Consider the following 24,790-nt stretch of genomic DNA (forward strand, 5'->3'; position numbering starts at 1 on the left):
ATCCTGAACATCATCAAAAAAAAAAAAAAAAAATGTTAAAGAACTCCACACATGTTTCTCCTTAAATCAAAGACCTTTCGCATATATATATTTATCAATTCTTTTTTTTTTTTTTTTAATTTCAAACTGTATTTTATACTCGAGTATAGGCCTTAAAATATTAACACAAGATATAATTAAGCAGAAAATCGACGCAACTTGTTCGGAATACTTTATAAATGTCTGCCATAATTCATTTACTCCGCACCAGGTGAAAAGATCAGGCTTTCAGCCCGATTGTAAATGGAATCTCCTGACATCAACATTGGAAGCATGCAAATATACTCAGCAAATGTTCCAGCCAAAATCATCAATAATAGAAAAAAAAAACAGAGAGCAGTATTAAATAAAATATTTAAAAACATATCTCTAACATTTTACAAAAAAAAAAAAATACATTATTGAATATTTTTCATTTATTATTTATTTATTTATTTATCTTGAACTAGAATGAGTATTTATTTTGAACACGTGATATTTACATTTACTTTTATTTTCAGATTTCTATCACTTTTTGAACGAAATCTATTCCTAGGAAGTCTGGTTGCCAGAATGAACACAATAAAAGTCTGTCGGTCGGTCTCAAAAGTTAAAACTCATGTTACTAAAATTGAAATTCAGTGCCAAATTTTGCTTTTAGACCAATCGGCTAGTGTCAGTCGCTCCAAAAAAATTACACCCAAAATGCATATTCAGTCTTCTCTATTCTATTGTGAAACACATAACTTTTATGCAAGAAAATAAAAATCTGAGTCCTCGTGATCTTCATAGTTTTGCTCAAGGTCCATTATTTTATGTGAAAGAGAGGAGATATCGTTACTGTAGAGTAATGAAGTTTTTGGAAGTGAAAGTTGAAGCATGAAAGTTTTTGGAAGGCCACAGCCGCTGGTTTGTTTTATTTATCTTCTTGTATACATATATTAGCAGTTGAGTGGCCTAATTAAAGAAACTTTTGGAATTTTAAACTCGATTTATTTCATGACGGGAGGCATAATTTATGTAGAAAGAGATTAGCAATGAGATACGTCAGTCTACATCGATATACTAGATTAAAAAAAGTAAAAGAGACAGAAATTCTTTCAATGGTTTTTTTTACGGGATTTTGATAAGGATTTCTTTGAACCCGTGTAGACTTAAGAAAGAGAAATCGTGGTAAAAATGTTGTAAGCATTAAGGATTTTTATTCCTTCGCTAAGAAAGTGGGAAAATGCTGAGACTTGCAGTTTTACAGAGCTTAAATTGAGAGGCATGAAATAATTTGTTCTATTGTTCTATTACAAGTGGGATCGTAGATTTAATGAGCGAAAAAAGATTGTTGAGTTCGATTGTGAATAACAAAAGTTTGAACAGTCCTGGCATGAACTATTATATTTGATTATCATGTGCTTGTAACTTTTTTCGAACCAGTCAACGAAAATAATTCTAGAAGCTAATACAAAAAAGTTTTTTTATTTTTTTATTTATTGAATATTAAAGAAAAATGCGGAGGTTTCTTTGTTCACTTACACATAATTTTAATGTAATACTCATTTTTGTAAAGTTAAATTTTAAATATTTTTTAACTTTCTAGTTTTAGAAAAGTGTCTTTACTATCAAAAAAAGTTCATAGTATTCTTCAGAATTTCAATTAATCATTACAAGGAGAGAGGGAAATACGTTTTCTTTACGGTTCAAAATTTATCCGTCGGATTGGAACCCATTTGCATAAAAGTGATATTTTCTAATCTAATTAAAAGATGGTTAAGAAAACTACTCATGAGAATAAATTTTTAAAAATTTCTTATTGAATGAATTTTATCAACAGAAAACTGAATATTTAAACTGGAAATTATATAATTGAAAAAAAAAAAAAAAAAAGTTCTAACACCACTGCCAAAGCTTTATAATGTGATAAATGTGAAAAGTGCCTAATGCAATAATACCCTAAATTTACATGATAAAAGCAACCGACAAATCAGGTTCAAAATCTATATATACATATATCGGAATCTAAATTAATTAGAGGCATAGAACAAGGAAAAATTATTTAGAAGAAATGCACGTATTAAAGAAGTTCTTAATTTATTTCTTAAAATTACTACACATTAAAATAAAAATAAATTATTTTATTGTTGGCTTCATGGAATCTAACAAACTGATCAGGCGGCTAACCTTTTATTTTTATCTTGCGAAAAAAAAAATTCATGCTAAATTCAAAGGGTTTTTTTTATTAATATTTCTTGCCTTGTAGAATATTTCCCTCATTTCAATATGTTGTCACCAAAATTTGTAAACCCCTTTTTTAAATGAGTTAAAACTTGGTTGAGGTTAATGAGGGTTTTTTTTATTAATATTTCTTGCCTTGTAGAATATTTCCCTCATTTCAATATGTTGTCACCAAAATTTGTAAATCCCTTTTTTAAATGAGTTAAAACTTCTGCCACGCTTACAATTTTTTTTTTTTTTCAGGTGAATCAGTCTGACGACATCTAAAGCGATTTGTGTACGCATTTTTATAACCTCATCAAATGTTACATTCCTTTCCATGTGAGTATAACATCGCATTGGCATCATTTCGATCAACTTCTAAATTCTAATCTTAGTAAGGTTAGAATCTTGCTAATTTCATGAGCAAATTCATCAGTATCTGACATTGCTCCTAGCTCACATTTGAAAAAAAATAAGCAAGGTTTCTTTTTTTAATTTCGATAGTCATATTTGGATAAGAATTTTCATTTGTATTACATTTTAAAATTGGAAATATTCAATGGGGGGAAGGAAATTTAAGAAAAGAACCTAACTTAGAATAAATATAAATCGTGGTAATGTAACTAAGCATATCGGTGTATTTCCAAAGAAAATGTTAAGATATCACTAGTGTAACATTTCTTCGGGATAGTGAATATTTTAAACCGATTTTTCAACATTTACAGTTTTGGCATTTACTACATTTACTATTTTTAATTCTTAATTTAGTGTTGGTGTTTAGTGCCCACTTCAAATTACGCAAAGTTTATTTTGGGAAAGATCTTGTTATTTTGAACAGGGATCATAAGATTAGAAAAAGAGAATTTCAACACCTTTCCTAGAAATGCCTGCCAACGCGTTATTTGCAGAAAGACAAATGCATTTTGGTTTGAGTAAAGCGCCACGACAATATCATGATTCAACAGATTACAGTTACTGTTTAATTAATTACAAAATTATCGTTTTCTTAAGAAATGCATCTTATATAACTTAATTAAATACAATGCTAGCATACCTATGCATGTCTTTTTCCCTCACTTTTCTTTTAAAAATGTACCATATATATGTATATAAAGTTTAAAAAGCTATACTCTTTACATACTTATTCCATTACAAATTCAAAATTTCTATGATTCTATTCTCAAGAAAAATGAATTTCATCAAAAACTGATCCATCTTAGATACATTTTAAACTCATTAGAAGATAATATTTTTTCTTTAATCAAAAATCCTACAGTTATAGAACTTAGCAATATCATAATTTATACTTAGTAAAATTTCATCTAAGAACCAACTATTGTTTGTAATAGATGTATTTATGAATTTGTTGAAATAATTTCTTATTTTGAATATGCTTGAATTGATAATATATTATGCTTGAATCTTATACAAATAAGAATAATATAATATTTTTTTTGTATATAATATTATTTGTAATCATAAAAAATATTCAATTGCAACCCTAACTGTGACAATTCAGACATATTTATTATTATTTATTTATAGAAATTTTTAAAACCTAATAATTTTTTTAAACAGAAATTATAGATTAGCTTTTTCATAACCTTAAAAGATTTAATAATTTATCACAAAATAATTTTGTGGAAAGTTTATGGAAAAAAAAAACGAATATTAACTTAGATTTTTAATGAATCTTGGGTAATCAGCTATTAAAAAATTACTTTATTGAATTAAAACAAAATTAATTATTTTAGATGGAAATTGACAGAGAAATTTATAACAAGAAGAAGTCATTAACTAAAAATTCAAAACTTCAAAAGACAATTTTAATAATTCTGTAAATTTCTCAAATATATGCAGTTTTAACAGTGTACAATTGCAATAACCTAATATATTTTTAAACCATTTTAGAAAACTTTTCATGACACCTAACTGCTTAAAATTTCTTCAATAAGAATTCAATTATTCTTTTCGGACAAGATATTTCTATATTTAAATGTAATATTTAGGATAAAATATTATGTTTTGGAATTTATCTTGAATGCATTATTACCACAAAAAAATAAGTAAACAATTTTAATAACATATAAGAAATATTAATATTTAACACATATCATAAATTAAAATTTTTTATTTTAGCATTATTCTAAATTCTGTTGTATATAAACAAAAATAACCATGTAAGCTATGTTTTCTGTATCATCACAAAATTAAAGAAGACAAACAAAAATATCATATATGACAGAATAATTTATTTAGTTTTTACAATAATAATAACAAATACTGTACATATCACTATTGAGGGAAAAACATTATGAAAGTTAATCCAAATGATCAATATCTAATAATATTTTTCCAAATTTTCCATCACGGAAAGCTGTTATAAAATGCATGGCACTTGTTAAAATGTCTGGATACTGTTGTACAGTTCCTAGAAAAATCCATAATTATGAAAATTAAAAACCATTAAATTAAAAACTTGTATACAATCATGGTGCAAATAAGTGAAATAAGATGGCTTTTATTTTGTGATAAAACAGGTAAAATATTTAAAATGATAAAAGCTTTATATTGTTATTCCTCACACCATGATTCATATATGTACTTTTCAAGTAACACAAATCAAAAGCATGAATTTTTGAGTTATAACCATAATAAAAACTAGATAAACAATCCTTCATTGATATCAAAAGTGTACCAAATTAGCTTAACATTTTTGTAGCTTAAGATTTGTGATATTCCTTTCAGTACAATTCTTGGATTACATTTTGTATGGCAACAATTAGTTAATTTTTGCTGCTGGCATCATAGTATATATTTTTTTTCTGATGTAATGTATATTTTTTGTTAAAGATTTTGTATTTAGCTCTCTCCTAATGTAAAAAGTTAATGCTCATTTAATATATAAGCATTTTTAATGTTTCACAACTTAATATGTAATGTATAATGTAATGTTTTTTATTTTGTACCAATATGCGTTTTTTCTAGAAGGTTCTTTATTGTTTGCAAGGGTTCAATGTCATCAAGTGTAGTTTTTTCCTTCGTGCTAGGTGGGGTTGCTCTTCGGTAGCCCCATCAAGTTTCCTGCATGGCTCTGGCTAGGTCAGGGCATTGCACAGTATATTTTCCAGTTAATATTCATTTAGGCCTTTTTATTATACTGTTAAGTAAATGTCATCAAGTTGCAGACTCAGCAGTTCTTGTACAGCATGTATATAGACTAGAAGTAGCTCGACATTAATACATTACATGTTTGTTAGGCCTAATGTTTGGACAGTTAGAATATAAGATTATGAAAAGTGCTTGGAATCTTGCAAGTGACAGAAATGGACCAGGGTAAGATCCATATTAAGTTAATGTATGGTAAAATAAAATGGTCAGTTTAGAAATATCAAATTAAACTTGTCTTCTACTATGCAGATGTTTTGGAAATCATGGAGGGAAAAATCCAGAAACCAGAGGAGCCAAATGAGAGATGCAAATGAGACAACACAAAAGAAGAATCAAAATGATCTTAAAAGGTAAGATAAAGCTAATAATTATGCTATGATGGCTATGAAATTTATCAACGCTAGAGATGCTTAGTTAGAGCTAAACAAAATATTTTATGTCTCATTTGATAAGCAGTTAAAATTAATAAACCATAAGCAGATATTTTTAACTAGGGAAATTCAAACACTGCAGCTTATCAAAATTCAAAAAATTTGTGGAATGACCTGAATAGAAGGCTAGAAAGTAAGAAATAGAACAAATTTGCAAACTGCTAATTTACAAAATTCTTGATACTCTAACAGTAAGTTATCACTCCAGGATGTTCAGTTGATTTCTTTTGAGCAACAAAAAAGAGAAAATGCCTTTAGATTAACTGACTACATAGCTGTACACCCATAGGGAAAAAAAGAAGAAAATAAAATGAAAAAGGATAAGTGAAATGGTGATCAGTTCAGGTGCAGTCAAAATCTTTAAATTTGAAGAAGAAAAAAAATTAGGAAAGGATATTGCTGTCTTCAAAAATGACATTGGGTTTAAAAATGCAAATAACGGACCATTAATGGGAAACAATCCAGGTATTTCCAGCTCCATAAATGAAGGAACAAATCATGCATCTTCTAATATGGCCTTTTAAGCTTGAAATAAAGAGATATATATTCAACTGATAAAGAGATATATATCTTACAAATAAGTGGAGAAACTGTTTTATAAGGAATACAGAATACTTGTAGTCTCTTTAAGATTGATATGAAGGTATTGGCCCTGAAAATTAAGCCAATATGGATATGGCCACAGTGATACTTTTCAACTTTATCATAAAAGATGAGATACCAAGACAAGCATAATGTATAATTCACTTTATAAAAGCAGGTGACTCAAAATTATATGAAGCTTGTAGAAGAATTACAGGAAGGTATACAAATTGATGTTTGAAAGTGGAAAAAAAAGCTACAAAGGCTGGAGAAATGATCCCCAAGAATATAAGTTAACCATTAAACAAGTATCACAGAAAGTTTAATACTTAATCATTTTTAAAGCCGACTTTTCAAAATGCAGGTAATTTGAGAAATCAGAAGTTCAAAATGTTTTTGCAAAAATTTGTGATACAATATAAGGAAATTCTCCATAACGATGTTGGAGAAGACAACTTAGCCATCAAACAAATGCTCAAGAAGCATGGAATATCACAGATGCATGCAGCTCTATATTCACCAGAATAGAATAAATTCAACCAAACAATTTAGGTTGAAGCAGCTTGGACTTTTAAGTGCTGAAATAAGGAAATAGAATTTCCTAAATATCTATGGGAAGAATATGTTAGTAATTCTGTCTGTATTTTATATAGAAACAATAATCTTCAATTCCAGATTCAAACCCTTATGAATAATGGATGGATAAGAAAATCAGAATCAGTTTGATATGCACAGGACCCATTACTTAGCAAAGGTATTAAAAGATTTTTTTTTAAAAATAAATCTTGAAATGATGTAGGTGAAATTGTAATAGATGAAGGTTGTACACCGAAAAAGAACACGGATAATAAAAAAACAGTTCATCCTAGAGGACAAAAGAATGCATCATGAGGTTTGAAGGTTTATGGTGAATCTAAAGAAAGCAGAAATAAAAAGAAGTCTAAGATTTTTCTGAAAGATCCAGAAAGCCAAGAAGAGGCTTTAACTAATCTTGAAACAGAACAATGGAAGTTAGGCCTTAGAAAAAGAGTTAAAGAATTTTAAAAGGAACAAGACATGGGAAGTAGTGTCCATGCTAAAAGAAAAGAAAATGGGTAATAAAGAAGAAATCCTGAGCAGATTTAAAGCTCGGCTGGTGGCCAGAAGTTAGACACAAGGGGAAAAGACTATAGAGGTATGTTATCTTGTAATAAAGTCAAAGACCATTACAAATGCTATAAAGCATTTTCAGTTGAGCAAGACTGGCTGTTTCATCAATTTGATATTATTGCTACCAATCTGAAAAACAAATTAAAAGACGATTTTTCTTCCCAATAAACAAGTAGTAGCTCCACAACAACTAACAAAAAAGGTATGCTTATTATATAAGCTTAGAAGATCTAGAGTAGAACCTTGGAAAAAAATTTATCGTAACTATTCATTTTGATGATCTTTAGCAAGGAAAATTTCATCTAAAAATTTAAGGACAATACTGGAGCTATCTTTATGGTTCTTTTCACCAATATTTAATTTAATCTACTCTAAATCAAAATAATGAGAAAAACAAGGATGGCTTAGTGATTCTCAAGTAGATTGTAAGCCTCCAAGTGATACATTAAATTCTAAAGGAGCATCAAACCTTTGGATCTAGAAAAAAAGTATTCAGGTATTGATAGACTACGGGGGGAATCTTGTAGTTAGTGAGAAGAACAAGACTAGACTTAGCCTTTGAAACTACCTGCATAAATCAGTTAAAACCACAGCCCTAATTGTGAACACTAGTCTGGCATACAAAGAATATTTTGATATGTAGCTCAGAATAAAAACAAACTAATCTTCCAAAAAACCGAAAAGAATTTAGACATATTCTGTGATTCAAACTAGACTGGTGAATAGATTGAATTGTCGATCATTTAGTGATAATATCACGATACTTGAAGAAGGTGCTATCTCATGGAGCAACCAGGAGAAAAGGTTTGTCTATTTTAAGAAGAAAAATATCTTTTGATGTGCAATACTACCAAGAAAATACTGTGATTTCAAAAAATATAAGGTGAATACTGTATGCTCTTTCCTCAAATCACATTTGCAGATAAAGAGTGCAATAGTATTAGCCAAAAATTACATTACATCAGAGAAAAATAACCATATAAAATTGAAGCATTTTTTTCCTGTATGAAAAGATCGAAGAAGGATTCCTAATACTTGTATATGTGCAATTAAGTTTGAACAGGATAGCTATGGATTAATCTAATCAAGGGAAGATATTGTAAATATATCCTTTATTTGTATATTTCTTAATAATCTTTCAATAACAATTAATTAGTAACATATTGACATGTATAAAAGTATCCATAACTTTCCCAGTACTTACAAATTTAAGATAAATTATCAGTTATGTAATTAGTTTTTATTATTTCATAATCTTTCACATTTTACTACAACTGTATATATTTACTTTTGTTAAATAAAAAAATATGTGTTTTTTTATATCTATTTCTATAAAAAGTTTTACATTATAAAAATCATAAAATATCATTGTATTAGTTAAATACTATAAAATAGGAAAAGTATTGTTTAAAAATGATTAAATTTCAATTACCTTCAGCATTTCTGATTTTCTTTACAAGATTTTGATTTTTTGCAATATAAAATAGTACAACACGAATATCATCTGTTACTTCTGGTAAATCAAAATGTTTAACATATCTAAAGAAGAAAATATATTTTAATTAGAAGATAGGCATTTAAACAACATACAAGTGAAAACTATTTAACCAAATTGAAAAAAATGCAGACACTTACGTAAAATTCTTATGTTTATTTAACCAGTATAACAAATAATCAGCCATTAATTCTTCCCCTACTAAATTATCTTTCAAATTTCCTATAAAAGAAATATTCATCAATTAATTAAAAAAATTATAGAACTCCTTCTCATAACTTAAACAAAAAGAAAATTTTTACATTTAACCATATATGTTTTGCAGACTCCTCAAAACAAGTATGCAATTACATTATTTAAAAATAAAGTATTCATAGAATAGAATTAAAATAAAATAAATACATTCTATATTGAGGTTATTTTGAAATTCTTATACATTTGTATGTTAACTTTATATCATTAACATATTTTAAAATTTCTTTTCCCCCATTTTTAGCATAATGTCATAGGATACTGAACCAAAACAAGATTCATGGGAAATGAGGAAACCAGTTTCTAATGAAGCATTATATTTCTGAGATTTTGATACTACATCAATATTTAATGTAAACATGGCTCATATGTAAAGCTGATCATTTGAATCAGATTGGATTGGATTGGACAATATTATTATATATAGACTACTGATGCTGCCTTAAAGCTACAACAACTTTTACAAAAGGGTTGGAAAATCAAGAGAATTATTACGTAGTTTCAATTACAAATATTCTTTGTTAAAATTGCTTTCCTTCTTAATAAATGTTTTAAAAGTGTCACATTGCATTTTTTTAAAGACATCATATATCTAGGCAAATATAAGTAAATACCACCGAAAAAGACATAATAGTAATGTATGACTCTTGATCAAATGATTGGATACATCTTCCAAATATAAAAATGTAGAAATTTCTACAACTTTCAACTGAGTACTCAAGAGAGTTTTTCTCTAAGAAACCCAAACATTTTTAATGAACTTTTAGTAATAAAATTTAAGGCTCTATGAAAAGTATTCGATTAAATATTAATTATTTCATTTCAAAGAAATTATGGATTTTAAAAATGCTTAACAAGTTCACTTATACTTTACAATCCTAAGTAATTAATCATTTCATTATTCTTGAACACCAAGATTAGAAACTTTTGCTTTTTAAAAACAGCTCATATAAATCTATAAATATTGAGTTTTAAATTGTTTTGTCCAGAAAAAAAAAACTTAATTGTTGAATTAAAAATGTTTAATTTTTTTGATTAAAATTAACTTTGATTTGTAATTATGAATAGTAACATTTTTATATAATTTCATTATTCAATTGAATGCTTGAAAATTTGATTACTCATTCTTTCAAGATAAAAAAGATATTTGAAAATGCTATAAACACATTCCTTTTCAAATTGTTCTGTCCACTTTTAATATGTAGTTTTAGTGCACTTTAAATTCAAGAATAAGCACAGAACAATTTAAATCATGAGAAGTAATGAGGAACAAAAAAAGAATTATAACTTACTGCAAAGTGCAAGCTTCAAGCCTACTTCCATATTTTTAATGCTAGGTTCTACAACACCAGGGGTATCAAACAAATATATTGATGGATCATCACATATCTAAAAGAAATAATAATAAAATCACATATTTTCTTCTTAATCTTTTATAATTTGAATTAAGTAAAAAAAAAATGTTTCAAAAGTGCATTTCATACTGATAAGAGTATTTAAAATGTATACAAATATTTTAATATTTCAAAGAAAAATTATAACTAATGATAATTTCTTCTCTCAACTTTCTTATATGTTTACACAATTATATACATTTTCTACCTTCCATGAACAGAAATGACTATTCAATTTAAAACTCAGACCAGTAAAATACAAAACATTGTAAAAACCAACAATTTCGATAACTAGATCAATTTCATTATCTTGATTATTGTATTCACATATGCCCAGACCCAGACAACTGCAATTTTGATGAAAAAATTCATCCTGCCAGTTTATTGCAGTTTTGAGTTAATGCATTCATATTATACAAACAAATAGTATCCATTACATAATCAGCCCATTGATGATATGCCTAACTAAAAGTCAAGAGATTTACATTCAGAATGAGTAAACTGAAAGGTGCTTAACCTCTATTTGTTGAAAGATAAATGACATTACAATATTACCAGATTTCTTTGACTGTATACTTTTAATTTTAATCATTCAATAATAAAATTTTAAAAATATTTAAATAGTTGTTATTAATTAAAAAATAAAAAATAAAAATAATATTGCACTTAACCCTGGATTTAAACAACAAATTTATAGTTTCAGTTTTGCCTTGTGCTATTCCAGAAAGAAGGGAACAAATACCCTTTTTCATTTCATGATAGATTTCATTCAATATTTGATACAGATTTGCAATTCCAATAAAACTGGAAACCAAATCTGATCAATCTTTAAGATTATGTTTTGAAGTTATCTGTTTACATGTGCATGAAATGGATAAAAATCCTTACTTCCAGAAATATCTAAAACATAAAAATTCAATAAAGAAGAATTAGAACAAACTTTTTAACAATAACACTATTTCCCTTCTGCATACTTTGTACATGTGATAGTAAAAAATCATAATTATTATATCAAAACATTATATTTGCCCAAACATTTTCATATGTTTGTTATATTTGATTATTATAAGTTATTACAAATTGCTAAATTCAATATTTTGAAAAAACAGAAACGAAATACTACATTAATCCAATATAAATTAGATTACAACCTAAAACATGTTTTTTTTTTTAAATTCAATATCAATATCTCAAGAAATATTGATTTCACACTATTATACAACTTTGGAAACTAGTACTAAAAATCTCTGTAGATGAAGAGGTAAACTAGCGCCAACAACTTGGATTTTATCTTCCTTTTTTAAAATTTGAAATCAACATATCAAAAAAAAAACGTGTTCTAGAAATATCAATCTAAAACTATTAGATTGTACTAAATTTAAAAAAATATATAATTATTGGCAAATAGTTCTAATAATTTTGTTCTTTAATTTCTCACAATTAATAAATGAGTTAGTAATTAGCTGCAATAAAATCTATCATTACATTATACAAATAACAATACTTTACAAAAGTATTTTTGTAATGTTGCAATTCAATAAAGCAAGAGCTATATAAAAATTTAAAAGTTTGTGTAAATTGAAGTATGTTGATGTCTATTAAGAAACAGCAACATATTTGTAACAAAAAAATAAGCTGCAGCAAATTTATGTAAACCAAAGGAGAATAATAATAATAAAAAAAAATACAGACAAACCCAAGATAAATTTGTTATGTCAAAAATGACAAATTTATAGGAATCTACAAGAATACAAAGCATATTTTAAAAAATATCATTTTATGGTTTTTGAAAAAATAAGCAAAAGAATTATAGGAATTTGATTACTCTATCTTTTATTAAATCTTAGAAAGGTTAGTGCCCACCTCTCATCATAATCCATACAATTCTTTCAAGAATGGTGTGAGAAATTGTGAAGAAACATTTTGGCCTATATAAATGTTTCATAATATTTGTTTTTGTATATAATTATTGTGAATAAATAGCTGTTTAAACAAATGAAATAAAATTTAAATTAATAAACTGAATTACTTCGTTTCTGAACATTACTGAACAGATAGATATAACAGGCTTTGATAAAAATTAAAAATATAAGATGTTTCCTCATTTTGATAAATCTGTATCTGTGAGAAATTAGCATTACATTAAAATTTATAAATTAAAATATGAACATACAATACCAATATTTGTATACAAAAGTAAATTGTGAGTGGTCAAAAAAGTTGACAAATTAATAGGAATGGGAAGCAGATATCTATATTCTCAGTATCCAAATATATAAATCATTCTTACACATAAAAAATAAATCTGAGCAATCTCAAAAAAAAAAAAAAAAAAAAAATTGTTTATGGGGCTTTTTTTCTCTTAATTAATGCCTTATTTCTCTTAATTAGTGACACTTTTATATTTGGAAGAACTATAGATTAACTATAAATTCATTCAATTAATATATTGCAAATGAACTCAAAACAGGCAAAATATTATAGGGTGATTGTGGAAAAGATTTTATAAACTTAAACAGCTATTTAAAAATAAAATCCTGGACAACAAGTCAAAATACTGCAAGTGAGGTTTGTTCCGTACTGATAACAGCCAAATTAATAATCAAATTGCCATCAAATTGACAAAAGGGCCGCAAACAAGTAAAAACACCAGAACATTCATGTAAGATAGTAACTACGAAATTAGACTATGTTAGTTTGTGTAACTATAAAATGGGATATATCTATCTTTCTTTAATTGTGTTCCGTTAAGTATTTCCAACGAAAAGAAGGGATTAAATAAAGGACCAATTTTGTTAATCAGCATCTGTTCATAAATGAAAGTAGATTTTGTTTATTATCCACTTCAAAGCAAAAGTACATTTGACAGGAATCTGGAGCTGCTAATTCTATCACTAACATATTAGAAATAAACTATTACAGAGCAGTAATTTTATAGTAAGGTAGGTATAATGTTAAATAGATATATGAAATTTCACATTTTGGAAAGAGAATTACAAATGAACAAATTTCTTGGTAATTCATTATAATATCTCATACAGAACAATTTTTATGGTGCATTGGAAATCACTTTATATTTATAGATGATAGTGTTTGCTGTCTGTACAACATGTTTGGTTTTCTTAAATAGGAAGAAATAAGTGGAAAGAAAGAAGTGGCTTTTATGCTCACCTGACTTAAGGAATGTATTTGGGAGATATATGACAGAATGCAATCCACCACTGCTTTGTAAAATATTGACAGAATTTAGAATCACATAACAAAAAGCAGAAGTGAGAAAATTTATCTCAGATTCTAGATAATCTGGCTTAGAAAATCTATAATTGATACTTCTATAGGAGGTTTGTGATGCATAACAGCAATGTGGTTTAAAATACTTGGATATTCTAAATAGATACTCAAAAAACAGTAGCATCTATTTCAAATTCCTAATAATTATGTCAAATTTTTACTTTTGAATGTAAAAATTGTTTGTTTGTCCCTAATTCATGGACATAAATATAGTCTTAAATTCCTGTTGTGAGAAAATTTAAGACTACAATAATATGCAATGATAACAAAAGTAGAGAAATAACTTATTTTTTTAATTTTTATAAAAGTTTATAATATTTATTTATTTATCAATATTTCAGAAACAAAGTAATTCAGTTATTAATTTTCTTATTTTACTTTTTTAAAATAATTATTAATTCACAGCAATTATATATTAAGCCAAGCAACTATAAACTGGATGTACAGGCCAAATTATTATTTTTTTAATTTAACATTTCTGAAAATCAAGTATATAGTGAACATTAGGAAGTGAAAAAGTAGCTTTAGTACAAAATGAATGGAGTGTTTCTATTAATATTTGATATAAAGTAATTGTTTAATTTTTAATTATGAATAGTAGAAGGAAAATTTTTAGAATAGTCTAGTATCATAAGGTTTAAATTTATTTCTAAACAATTTTAGAAAATAATCAGTCTTTAAAATTTCTGAAATAATTTGAATATTATTTATGTTGAAATAATATTTAAATTGATTTAGAAGAATCAAATAGGACAATACTACTTCAGTGCAAACATATAATAAAAAATATAAATTATTCAAAATAAATACACATTAGAGCAAAATAAAACATTTATATTCAGAATTTTGTAGCTATTTTTGCATTATTTTTTTCTTTTAAAGCTTAGCATAATTACTGTGTAAACAAATAAAGAGAAAAACTTAATAACATTTCATAACATTTTTTTTCTTTTGTCACAACATCATTGTTCAAAAATATTAAAATATAAAAACTGATAATGCAATGGATAATCAGGCCTTAATTAGGAATAAAATCTGCAGGTGGAAAAGTGAGAAATCATGCTAGTGCTTAAGAAATTTCCAATGTTTATAAGCAATCACATTTCAATTAGGATAATTATGGATGAAAAATTTGCCAAGATAATTCTTTAAAAGTAAAAAGACAGATTAAAATATATAATAATTACAATTAGATATCTGCCTAGAGCAACTGGGCTTGAAGAGCCAATGTTAGGCCAATTAAAAAATTGTTATTAACATATCTGCCTAATAAATAATTTTATTAAAAAATACAAATTATAAGAATTATAAAAATATTAGGATAATTTTATGAAATATCATTGTTTGGAAGTATCTGTTTCATTATATTCACCTTGTTATTACAATATTCATGTTCATAAACATTGAAAGTCTTCTTAAATATTAATGTGTACAAATATGGATGATAAGTAAACAATAACAAATACATAGGACAAAGTTACTAATATATATATATATATATATATATATATATATATATTATAGCTATATATATATAGCTTGTGTTGCATTAATTAAATGAAAAAAGGTGGAACAAAATCAGGAAATAAGAGAATATTTTAGAATGAAGTTAATATGGGCTGAATTAAGATAAAAATTAAGAAATGAATTAGGATTTAATTTATATTTAGAGAATATATATATATATATATATATATATATATATATATATATATATATATATATATATATATATATATATATATATATATATATATATATATATATATCATTAACATATTAATTTTTAAATCATTAACACATTAATTAATTTTTATGCATGAAATCAATAAAATAAAAAAATAGAAAATAATTAACTTATAATACCTTAATTTTTTCAAGAACAGATTTCGTAATTCCAGGAGTAGCACCCACAGCTGAAGCTTTTTCTTAGTGAAAATAAAAATAATGTCATTAATTAGATAGATGGAAGTTTCATTTATACCAAACATTTGAATACAAAGCATTTCAAATTAACTTGTCAAATTATCAGTTTCAAAATTAAAAAACAATGAATTTCTCAAAAATATGAAGCTTTATTTATTTCAATTTTTAATATATATATATATAATTCAGGTTATTTCATACATATATTATTCTATTTACAATTTTAAAACACAGTACTTAAAACTAAATATTTAAAGTTGAACATTAAAGAAATTACAAAATATAATAATACCATGTAAAAATGCAAAGAAAACAAATGTACATGTTTCAATAATCAAATGGTATTCTACACTCTCTAACCAGGTCAATCTGTTTTCTAACAGTTTTGCCATATTAATTTAACTAAGAATTAGTTAATGGGGAACTTGAGATGTTTATAGATTTAGAATTACTTTTACATCAAATAACAATACCAATTAATGGCTCAATTTTAACCTATTATTTGAAAGTATGATAATTAAATGTTTGAATGACACACAAACATCTAAATTTAGATGTTAAAAAAAGACAAAGGAACATTTAATAATTATCTAATAAGTGATAGATTAAAAAAGATAAACTAAAATTATTTTTAACACACATTAGAGGACAAAACAACATATAAACACTTGGAAGGTAAAAATCAAAAATAAATATTTCAAAGAAAAGCATCTCTTCATAAAAAATAAACATTAAAATTGCAGTAGTAACAAAATCTCTTCATAGAAAAAAAAAAAACATTAAAATTACAGTAATAACAAAATTTGATAGAGAATCAACAATATATCAAATCAAATCATAAACTGTTGCATAATGCATTTTGTGTTTTCAATGATATACTAAACAATATAAAACTCACCCCCCCCCCAATACTTCATTACTGAAATTCAACAAGAAAATATATATTAAATAGCAAAATTATATTCAATAAAAAAGATAATTACTGAAAGACTTACTTCTATTTAAATGAATATTTCTTAATCTATTTATTAAAGATGATTTTCCAACATTGGGAATTCCAATGACCATTAAACTGAAGTTCCGAGACTAAATGGAAACATGAAAGCCAATGAAATAACTTAAATATCACCACAAATTTACTAAAAAAAGAACAGATGATACACACAATCATTTTTAAACTATAAATATAACTGGCATACTAATTAGAAAAGACAAGAATTCAGGTTCACTTCATCTATTTATTTAATTTTTGTAGAAACAACTTTTTAAATGTGATTCTTAACTACACTCCCATTTAAGTACATTAAATTTGTTTCATCAATATAGAAATGTCAAATATTAAACTGACAGTGCATTTCGCTCAGCAATCTAATAAATGATATGATTTTTCTCACTATAACTGATGTTGCAAAGAAATTGTATATACAAATACCTGATCATTTCCTTTAGAAAAATCTATAGCACACATCTTAATAAATGTAAGTTAAATGAGGATTAATTACAGTCTAGTCGATTTGAAATCAGTTTAATACTTCTGTTTCATATTCTCTATATTACACTCCTTAAATGATCATTATTGCCATTCAAAAAAAAAAAAATATTAACCAATTGCATCAAGAATCCTGAGGCAAAAAAAAAAAAAAAATTATCTAAAAAGCAAAAATGCTAGTGAATTTTGCCAGCAAATATTGCAAGATAATTTGCAACATTATTAATTGAAATAAGTATCATTTCTAGCTTACTTAACCCTTTAAAGGGCCATTTTTTTCTAGTCATATTATGTTAAAATATTTTTAGGCTTGAAATTAGATTAAGAAAAAGGATTCATTTAGCTTATTAGATAAATTTAATTTGATTAATTAATTAATTAGGTTAATTAATAATTAAATAACAAATCAAGACACATTTTGTCTGAGATAAAGAACAGAAGCAAGTTTCTGACTTACTAAAATATTTATCAGAACTTATGCCAACCTACATAATTTCATATAAAGATTGATAAATTTGGTGGGAAGCATACTTCCCATGGCCCTAGAAAGGGTTAATGCATGTTTAAATGAAAAATTTGTTTATTTTAGCATCGTAATGTTTCTGTGCAGCCATAATATTGGCAAATAATGAAAAAAATTTTAAAAACATTCAAATTGCTCTACATACAGACTTGGAGTTATTAAATTTGATAGATAGTTACTTCTTGAGAAGTAAATGCGCACTAAGAAGGGGTTCAAAATTTAATTAATTAAAAGTGAATCGAAAGTTTGATGTTCAATAACTTTGAAGCATATTATAGCACAATATTATGGCTACTTTTTAAAAATTAACATTTTAGCGATGCCTTTTCCATGTAATTTTTTCTTTAGCTTAATATATTCATCAAAATTAGTTTTAAACACAATTTTACAATAGGTTTTATTCCTTTAAATCAAAAAGCATGAAAACAATAAGGACAACAAAGCCCTTAATTAATACACAAATTTTAATCGATCTTGTATAAATAATTAAAAATAAATATTTGAACAATACTACTATTGATATTATTATTTAATAATAGAATTATTATAACAGTTTTAAAGAAAAATAATATTATTAATTAATTATGATAAATACGTCAATATTAATTTTAAATGAAATTTTATAACAATGCCTTTCTTTTAACAAAGACAACAAGGTGACTAATTAATATAAGCATTTTAATAGGCTCTTGTGTAATCAAGCAAAAATAAATATTAGATTCTTTAGTTTATAACTAACTTATACTTTAATACATTACAAATGAGTGGATGTTTTCTTAACTTTAAAATGCTTTTAGGGTGTTTTTTTTTTTCCCCTCTGTAATTTGTATGATGCAAAAATCCAAAGATTGATTCAATTACGCAACATACACAAAGACAAAAAATGTAAAACAGACATAAAACTTTATCATTTCACATATCTTTGAATTCCTACCTCTGCCATTACAGTGTTTACAATCAAAATTGGATCAGATAAATTAAAAATAGCAAATATCTATTAATTATTAAAAAAAATACTTTGTCAATGGTAAGATATTGATTTTAAAATGCCATAGAAAATTACACTATTTATTGTTTATTATTACCCTATTTATTGCTAACAAATGGTGACTCTTATGTTCTAATAATCAGGGACTATATCTCATGACTATATTACACTGCACAATGGGAGCTATCAACATATTTTAAATTTTATGTTTTATAAAAAGGTGACTATTTGTTAATAAAAAATAACAGTTACGTGTTTTTTACTAGAGTTGAATAAATTTTTAAAGAAGATTAAACAAATCAATTATTTATGTTTAGTTAACTTTAATTAAACAGTAAACTTTAAAACAAATATTTTCAACTATTTTTCTTAATTTCTCTTTTTTCTTTTTTGAAGATTTATTTGACACAACTGAGCAATAAGAAATTATGAAAGTTCAATGTTATATCAAATACATACATTACTTACAGATTTATTTACAATATAATTACTATATGATATTTTAATTGCCTTTTGTAAATCAATAACTATTCTTCAGTTTATAGTTAAACTCAAATTTCAAATTAGCACTTTTTTTGGGGGAGGGGGACAGAAAATATTTAAAACCACACTTTTTACATCTATGGAAGGGAAGAAACTGCTGGATTTTACATGACTTTTTTCACCACACAAACTGTGCAACAAAATAATTACATTTTGTTATTGAAAGTGCAACCTGATTACACTAGTAATAAAACATGTTATTTTGGACAGAATTATTATCGGAAGGAGAATTCACTGATAAAAAGATACAATAAAATGGAATATATTCTTATATACGTATGTAACAATAAAGCAAAAAAAAATTAAAATCAATTATGATAATGATAAATTAACAAATAACATCAATATCAAATTATATTCAATGAATGTAAAAAATATAACTGAAAAGTAATTACATTTTCTCTATTATAGTTTTCAGAATTCTTTATTAAATCTATAGCAGTTGGAACAACCTGCAAAAAAACATTTTCATTTAATTTTTCATGTAAAAAAAAAAGAATATATATTTAATAATTCTGCAATTATACAAAACTATGAAAATATTATTCAAAGAATGTTCTGCTAAAAATAACTATTTTTTTAAATGATAATATGCATTCAATTTCAACAAGAAAATTGTGATATCGAAGAACAGAAATGTTAATCTTTTTCTCTATTGGAGACAGAAAAAAAATGAATTGTGAAAGAAAAGCATAGACTATAAATCATCATGTTGGAAATATTATTTAAATTCCTTAAAATGCAGTTTTCATATTATTTAGTTATAAGTATCAAATTATTATTATAAATATTGAGTTCTGGATATTCACAAGCATTCAAATCAAATTCTTCATGACAATAAGTGAAATAAAAAGGCCAGCTAAAATTTTTTAAATAAAAATCAGAAATATATTGAATAAAATATGAAAATATAAATCAATTAGAATATATAATAAATTCAATTATCTATCAACATTTGCATATTTATTTTAGTTTATGTTCAATGTAAAATTATGAAATTGATCTTTTTTTAATTGTGATAAAAGTTATTAATAAAAGCAGTATCACAGAAAAGATTATATAAATAGTTGCAATCCAAGTGATATTGGAAAAAAAACATCATATATAAAAGAAATATCATACATATATCTAAAGTAAAACTTACTTTATTCACACCACCTTTGATCGATGCTTTACAATCTGTGAATAAAACATTTTGAACATTTGTTTTTTGTAGTTCAACAGTTATTTTCTTTTTTAAAGAGGGTTCAATGAGATCACTTTTATTCAGGACAAGAATATGAGGTTTAACTGCTGTTAACATAGAATAAAACTTGGGATTACGGCCACTGAATGGAATGTAAGGCTTGTTAAGAAAAAAAACATTTTTAAATTCTTTTAAATTTATAACTATTCATCCAAATTTAATTACATATATTGTAATATGAAAATGATATAATTAAAAGCACAAGGAAAAGCAATGGAATTGATATTAAAAATATAAATATGCAAGAATGGTTTATCTGTTTGCACCGACTCTAGCACTTTAGATTAGACATCAATATTTATTAACTTTGAAAAGGAATTTAATAATTTGAATGAACTTTTTTTACTCACAGTACAATATTACTTTTCAGAGATAGTAAACATCTCTTAATTGCTATAAATCAACCAAAAATAGGAAAGTGCAACAAATAATATATTCTGAAGCTTGAAATATGCACATCAAAACAAGGATATCTTCTATATTTGAAAATTTTAGTTGCAAATTTTCAAATATTATAATTGCTGGTTTTTACAGAATTAACCTATAAATGCATAGTAACATCATTTAAGAATATTAATAGTTTTTAAAAATGTTGTAATTATCAGAAGAAGAAAAAATTTCAATAAAAGTACATGACGTTCTAATTGTATGAAAAAGTTTGGCCTTAGTTCCTCTCCTCTTCCCTTTTAGCAATCTACTGGGTCATTTACTACATAATTTCATATTATAACTAAAATTATTTTACATAATTCTGTTCTAAAAGATTTTTCATTAAAAGAAAATATTATACTATAAGTCTTTTGCTATAATAAATTTTATGCAATGAAGAATATGCCTTCCTAAATTATATATAAATAGTGATAGATCTTATATGGTAATTTATAATATCATATACTTATGTACATATAAACAAATAAAAAATAAACTTGAAATCAAAGGATATCCTTGCATCGTGGACTTCTAATATGCAGTCTACAACAGCTAATTTAGCTTGCATCTGTAGCACTCCTAAAATGAATAAAAGCATTAAAATATTAATTAACTAAGTAATTTTTTACATTACTATTTCATTTTAAACTTAGATAAAAACTTGATGTTATGAAAATTAACTTTTATCTTGAACCACTATCAGATAATAAAAATTACTTTTCAAACATACCCAAGTCACTAATTCAATATGATACCACTAAGAATATATTGAATTCACAACCACAAACTGAATTTGAAACAGACATTAATCTGCTAGTACCCAGCCTCCTATTTTTAAGACAGTTTCATTTCATTTTTATGGCTAAGCCAATCAAATTCCATCAATGTATCATTTGTCAAGTTGATAGATATTCTCAAACTCCTAAACAGGTTTCAACTGGCATATACCACTCATTGGCATGTTTTTTAATTCAATTATTATATTGGAAATATTTCTTTTTTTAGTCACTGCAAGGAGTTTGAAAGTAATATTTATTTCTTTATTATTATAATACCTTATGAACATTTTATAATATTTATGAAAAAGTTTGATAATTTATTATTCTCTGTCAAAAAAAATTTATTCCACTATTTTCTTCATCTAAGCATTTTTAAAGGACGGTATCTATCTTATGGGTAATCACCAGAGTTATCATCAAAAAGTAAACAAAGTGAACGATAATTCACAAGTGAAGGATACCCACTCATTTGATCTATGAATCTGTTTATGTTAATAGAGTCACAGAATAAATGAGCATGCAAGAAACACACTTTTTAGTGTTTCACAGTCCGCCACTGAAGCATGGGTAATATAAAATAATAAAAATTCTTACTGTAAGCCTGCAAACATGTCCTATAATATTGCCATACCTCTCAATACTGAAAAGAATCGGTATTACACAGTATACATATTTCATATCATTAGTGAATAAGATTTTTAAATATTGAACAGTAATGAATTTTTTTAAAAAAAGATTATATGCATCGTGTTGATTAGTATAAAGATTTTTTTTCCTTTACAATAAAAAAGAATAAGAATAGTTCAGTATCAATAACATACCTTTATACATATGACCAGGGTACCATGATTTACTTCCCAAGTGAGCAAATGCGCTAACGAATGATTCTCGAAATTGAGTACAACGCTGAATTGAAAATCTGACCATCTTAAATGAGTTTCTTTTTAAAGAATGTCAATTTCTATAAGCGCTATATTAAATTATAGCGAAATTCAAATACAATTGTACATGGTTTTTACACACATAATTGCATATATTCCTATCCGTAGAAATGTTTACATAGGGAATTTGAAGAATTCATTTAGTCGGATGCAACAAACTTTTTAAAATATGAATTTATGAGACATATCAACGTTTATGGAAACTGAATAGTAAATATTTAAGAAAAGGCATTTCAATTTCTGAATGTTTACATTAAGCGGGCATGCACTTTAAAAAATATAAATAAAAAGTCACCGTTGCCATGCAAAAGGTAAAATGCTTTCTTTTGGTTTTTTTCAGACAGCATGGCATGAGAATATAATTATGGAAATAAAACCAAAATTATTTGAAAATAAAACCACTTTATGTAATTACAAAGACATTTCTTTTTAAAAATGCTCTCAAGTTTTATTCTTGATTAATGTGTACTTTCACGGATGGAAAAATAATCCAAATTATATCGCCAGATAAAAAAAATTAGAGAAGTTTATGCTCAATGTTCTCCGAAAATATGAATCAGGTCTTTCAAGTGTCAGGGATGTACCACTGTTAAAGAGCTTATCTGAAGATTTCTGATAAATTAAAACTTACAAATACTCCAAAAGCATCAAAAAGGCTTTTTCAGGGCAAACGACTAATTGTCATAACTTAATAGAAGTGACTTCTGCCTGAAATTATAAATGTGCTGGATAAGATAAGTAATATGAAAAAGAACAATAGTTATAAAAAGAAATTCTTAAAACTGTTACATTTTACCGATATTTTTGAGAAAGCCATAAACATTTAAAATAAATCTCCATACATTCATGACTACAACTACTACTGCAAAGTTAAAGCAAATATTTACAACAAGGTTAAAGGCTAGTTTTGTTATAATAATCATTTTTTTAAGAATGGCCGGTGCTGTTAAGAAATGCACCAACCTTACTGGTTTGGCCGTTTCTAAAAACCCACATCGAGTATTGACGAGCTATTACAATAAAATATTACGTGCTTTGGAGAATATTCCAAAAGATTCAGCATACCGTGTGCACACCGCAAAACTTGTGGAAGAACGACTTGCTGTTGTCCAAACAGAACCTGATGTTTTGAAAATGGAAGAAAAGATAAACGGTGGTCAAGCAGAAGAACTCATCCTTCAGGCTGAGAAAGAACTGACATTAGCGAGAAAAATGATTTCCTGGAAACCATGGCAACCTTTAGAGACTGAGGCACCTACCAACCAATGGAAATGGCCTCTATAAGTGTAACTGATATATATAAAGTAATATCAATATAATGCTTAATGTTCTGAATACCTAAGATATGCTAAATGGTTGTAGATGAATAAAAGTTATTGAATATTGTTATTAAGTACATTTGAAATGCATCAGCAGTTTTTTTCATATCTAGACTAGCGTAATAAGTTGTATTTAAACAAAAATTCTTTTTTTACCACATAACATCAATTAAATTATTATTTGAGAGTAACTTTTTTTTTCTTTCACAATTGAAAGCTTATTATTGTCATTGCATTAGGTTTCTAATTGACTTCGAATTCAAATGAAAATATATTTTTCATTAAAATGTTCTACTTTAAATGCATTTTCTTTAAAAGTTAGTTATAATATTTTGAAAACAGTCAAACTTTTGATAAAACATTGAGCAATTATTTCATTTTGAATATTATAATAATTTATATAAAAGTTATGAAAATTCATATGCTTGATAGGTTTCTTTTTATGGATATAAGCACAAAGTATGAAATTCCTGATCTTTCTCAAATTAGGACTGTGGATCACCTCCTACATATAATCTTTGGTTTACTAAATAAACACATATAATTTTTTTTAAGTTCTTGATTTTAATTATTTTCTAAAAATAAAAGTGAATAAATCCTTATAAAACAGAATTGA

The 24,790-nt window shown here is 25.6% G+C and overlaps 2 protein-coding genes and 1 long non-coding RNA gene across 3 annotated transcripts; 2 read left to right on the top strand and 1 right to left on the bottom strand.

The window, feature by feature from the left end:
• Positions 1-626: 626 nt before the first annotated feature.
• LOC129963227 (uncharacterized) lies at positions 627-9,809 on the top strand. The gene is made up of 4 exons (XR_008783957.1): positions 627-927; positions 2,488-2,565; positions 5,647-5,747; positions 9,551-9,809. It is a non-coding gene; the product is annotated as an uncharacterized LOC129963227 (long non-coding RNA).
• On the bottom strand, positions 4,481-23,140 carry LOC129963226 (mitochondrial GTPase 1-like). Its single transcript, XM_056077425.1, has 10 exons — positions 22,736-23,140; positions 21,648-21,714; positions 20,605-20,797; positions 19,856-19,912; positions 16,913-17,003; positions 15,858-15,919; positions 10,599-10,695; positions 9,195-9,276; positions 8,992-9,098; positions 4,481-4,657 (listed from the first exon to the last, which is right to left on the bottom strand). The coding sequence occupies exons 1-10, from the start codon at positions 22,839-22,841 to the stop codon at positions 4,548-4,550; spliced, it is 972 nt and encodes a 323-aa protein (XP_055933400.1). The 5' UTR covers positions 22,842-23,140; the 3' UTR covers positions 4,481-4,547.
• Positions 23,141-23,714: 574 nt separating this feature from the next.
• On the top strand, positions 23,715-24,244 carry LOC129963228 (NADH dehydrogenase [ubiquinone] 1 alpha subcomplex subunit 5-like). Its single transcript, XM_056077426.1, has one exon. It carries the CDS (start codon positions 23,789-23,791, stop codon positions 24,137-24,139), a length of 351 nt encoding a protein of 116 aa, XP_055933401.1. The 5' UTR covers positions 23,715-23,788; the 3' UTR covers positions 24,140-24,244.
• The last annotated feature ends 546 nt before the right edge of the window (positions 24,245-24,790 follow it).

Source organism: Argiope bruennichi, chromosome 3, assembly GCF_947563725.1.
Source record: "Argiope bruennichi chromosome 3, qqArgBrue1.1, whole genome shotgun sequence".
Lineage (NCBI taxonomy): Eukaryota > Metazoa > Arthropoda > Arachnida > Araneae > Araneidae > Argiope > Argiope bruennichi.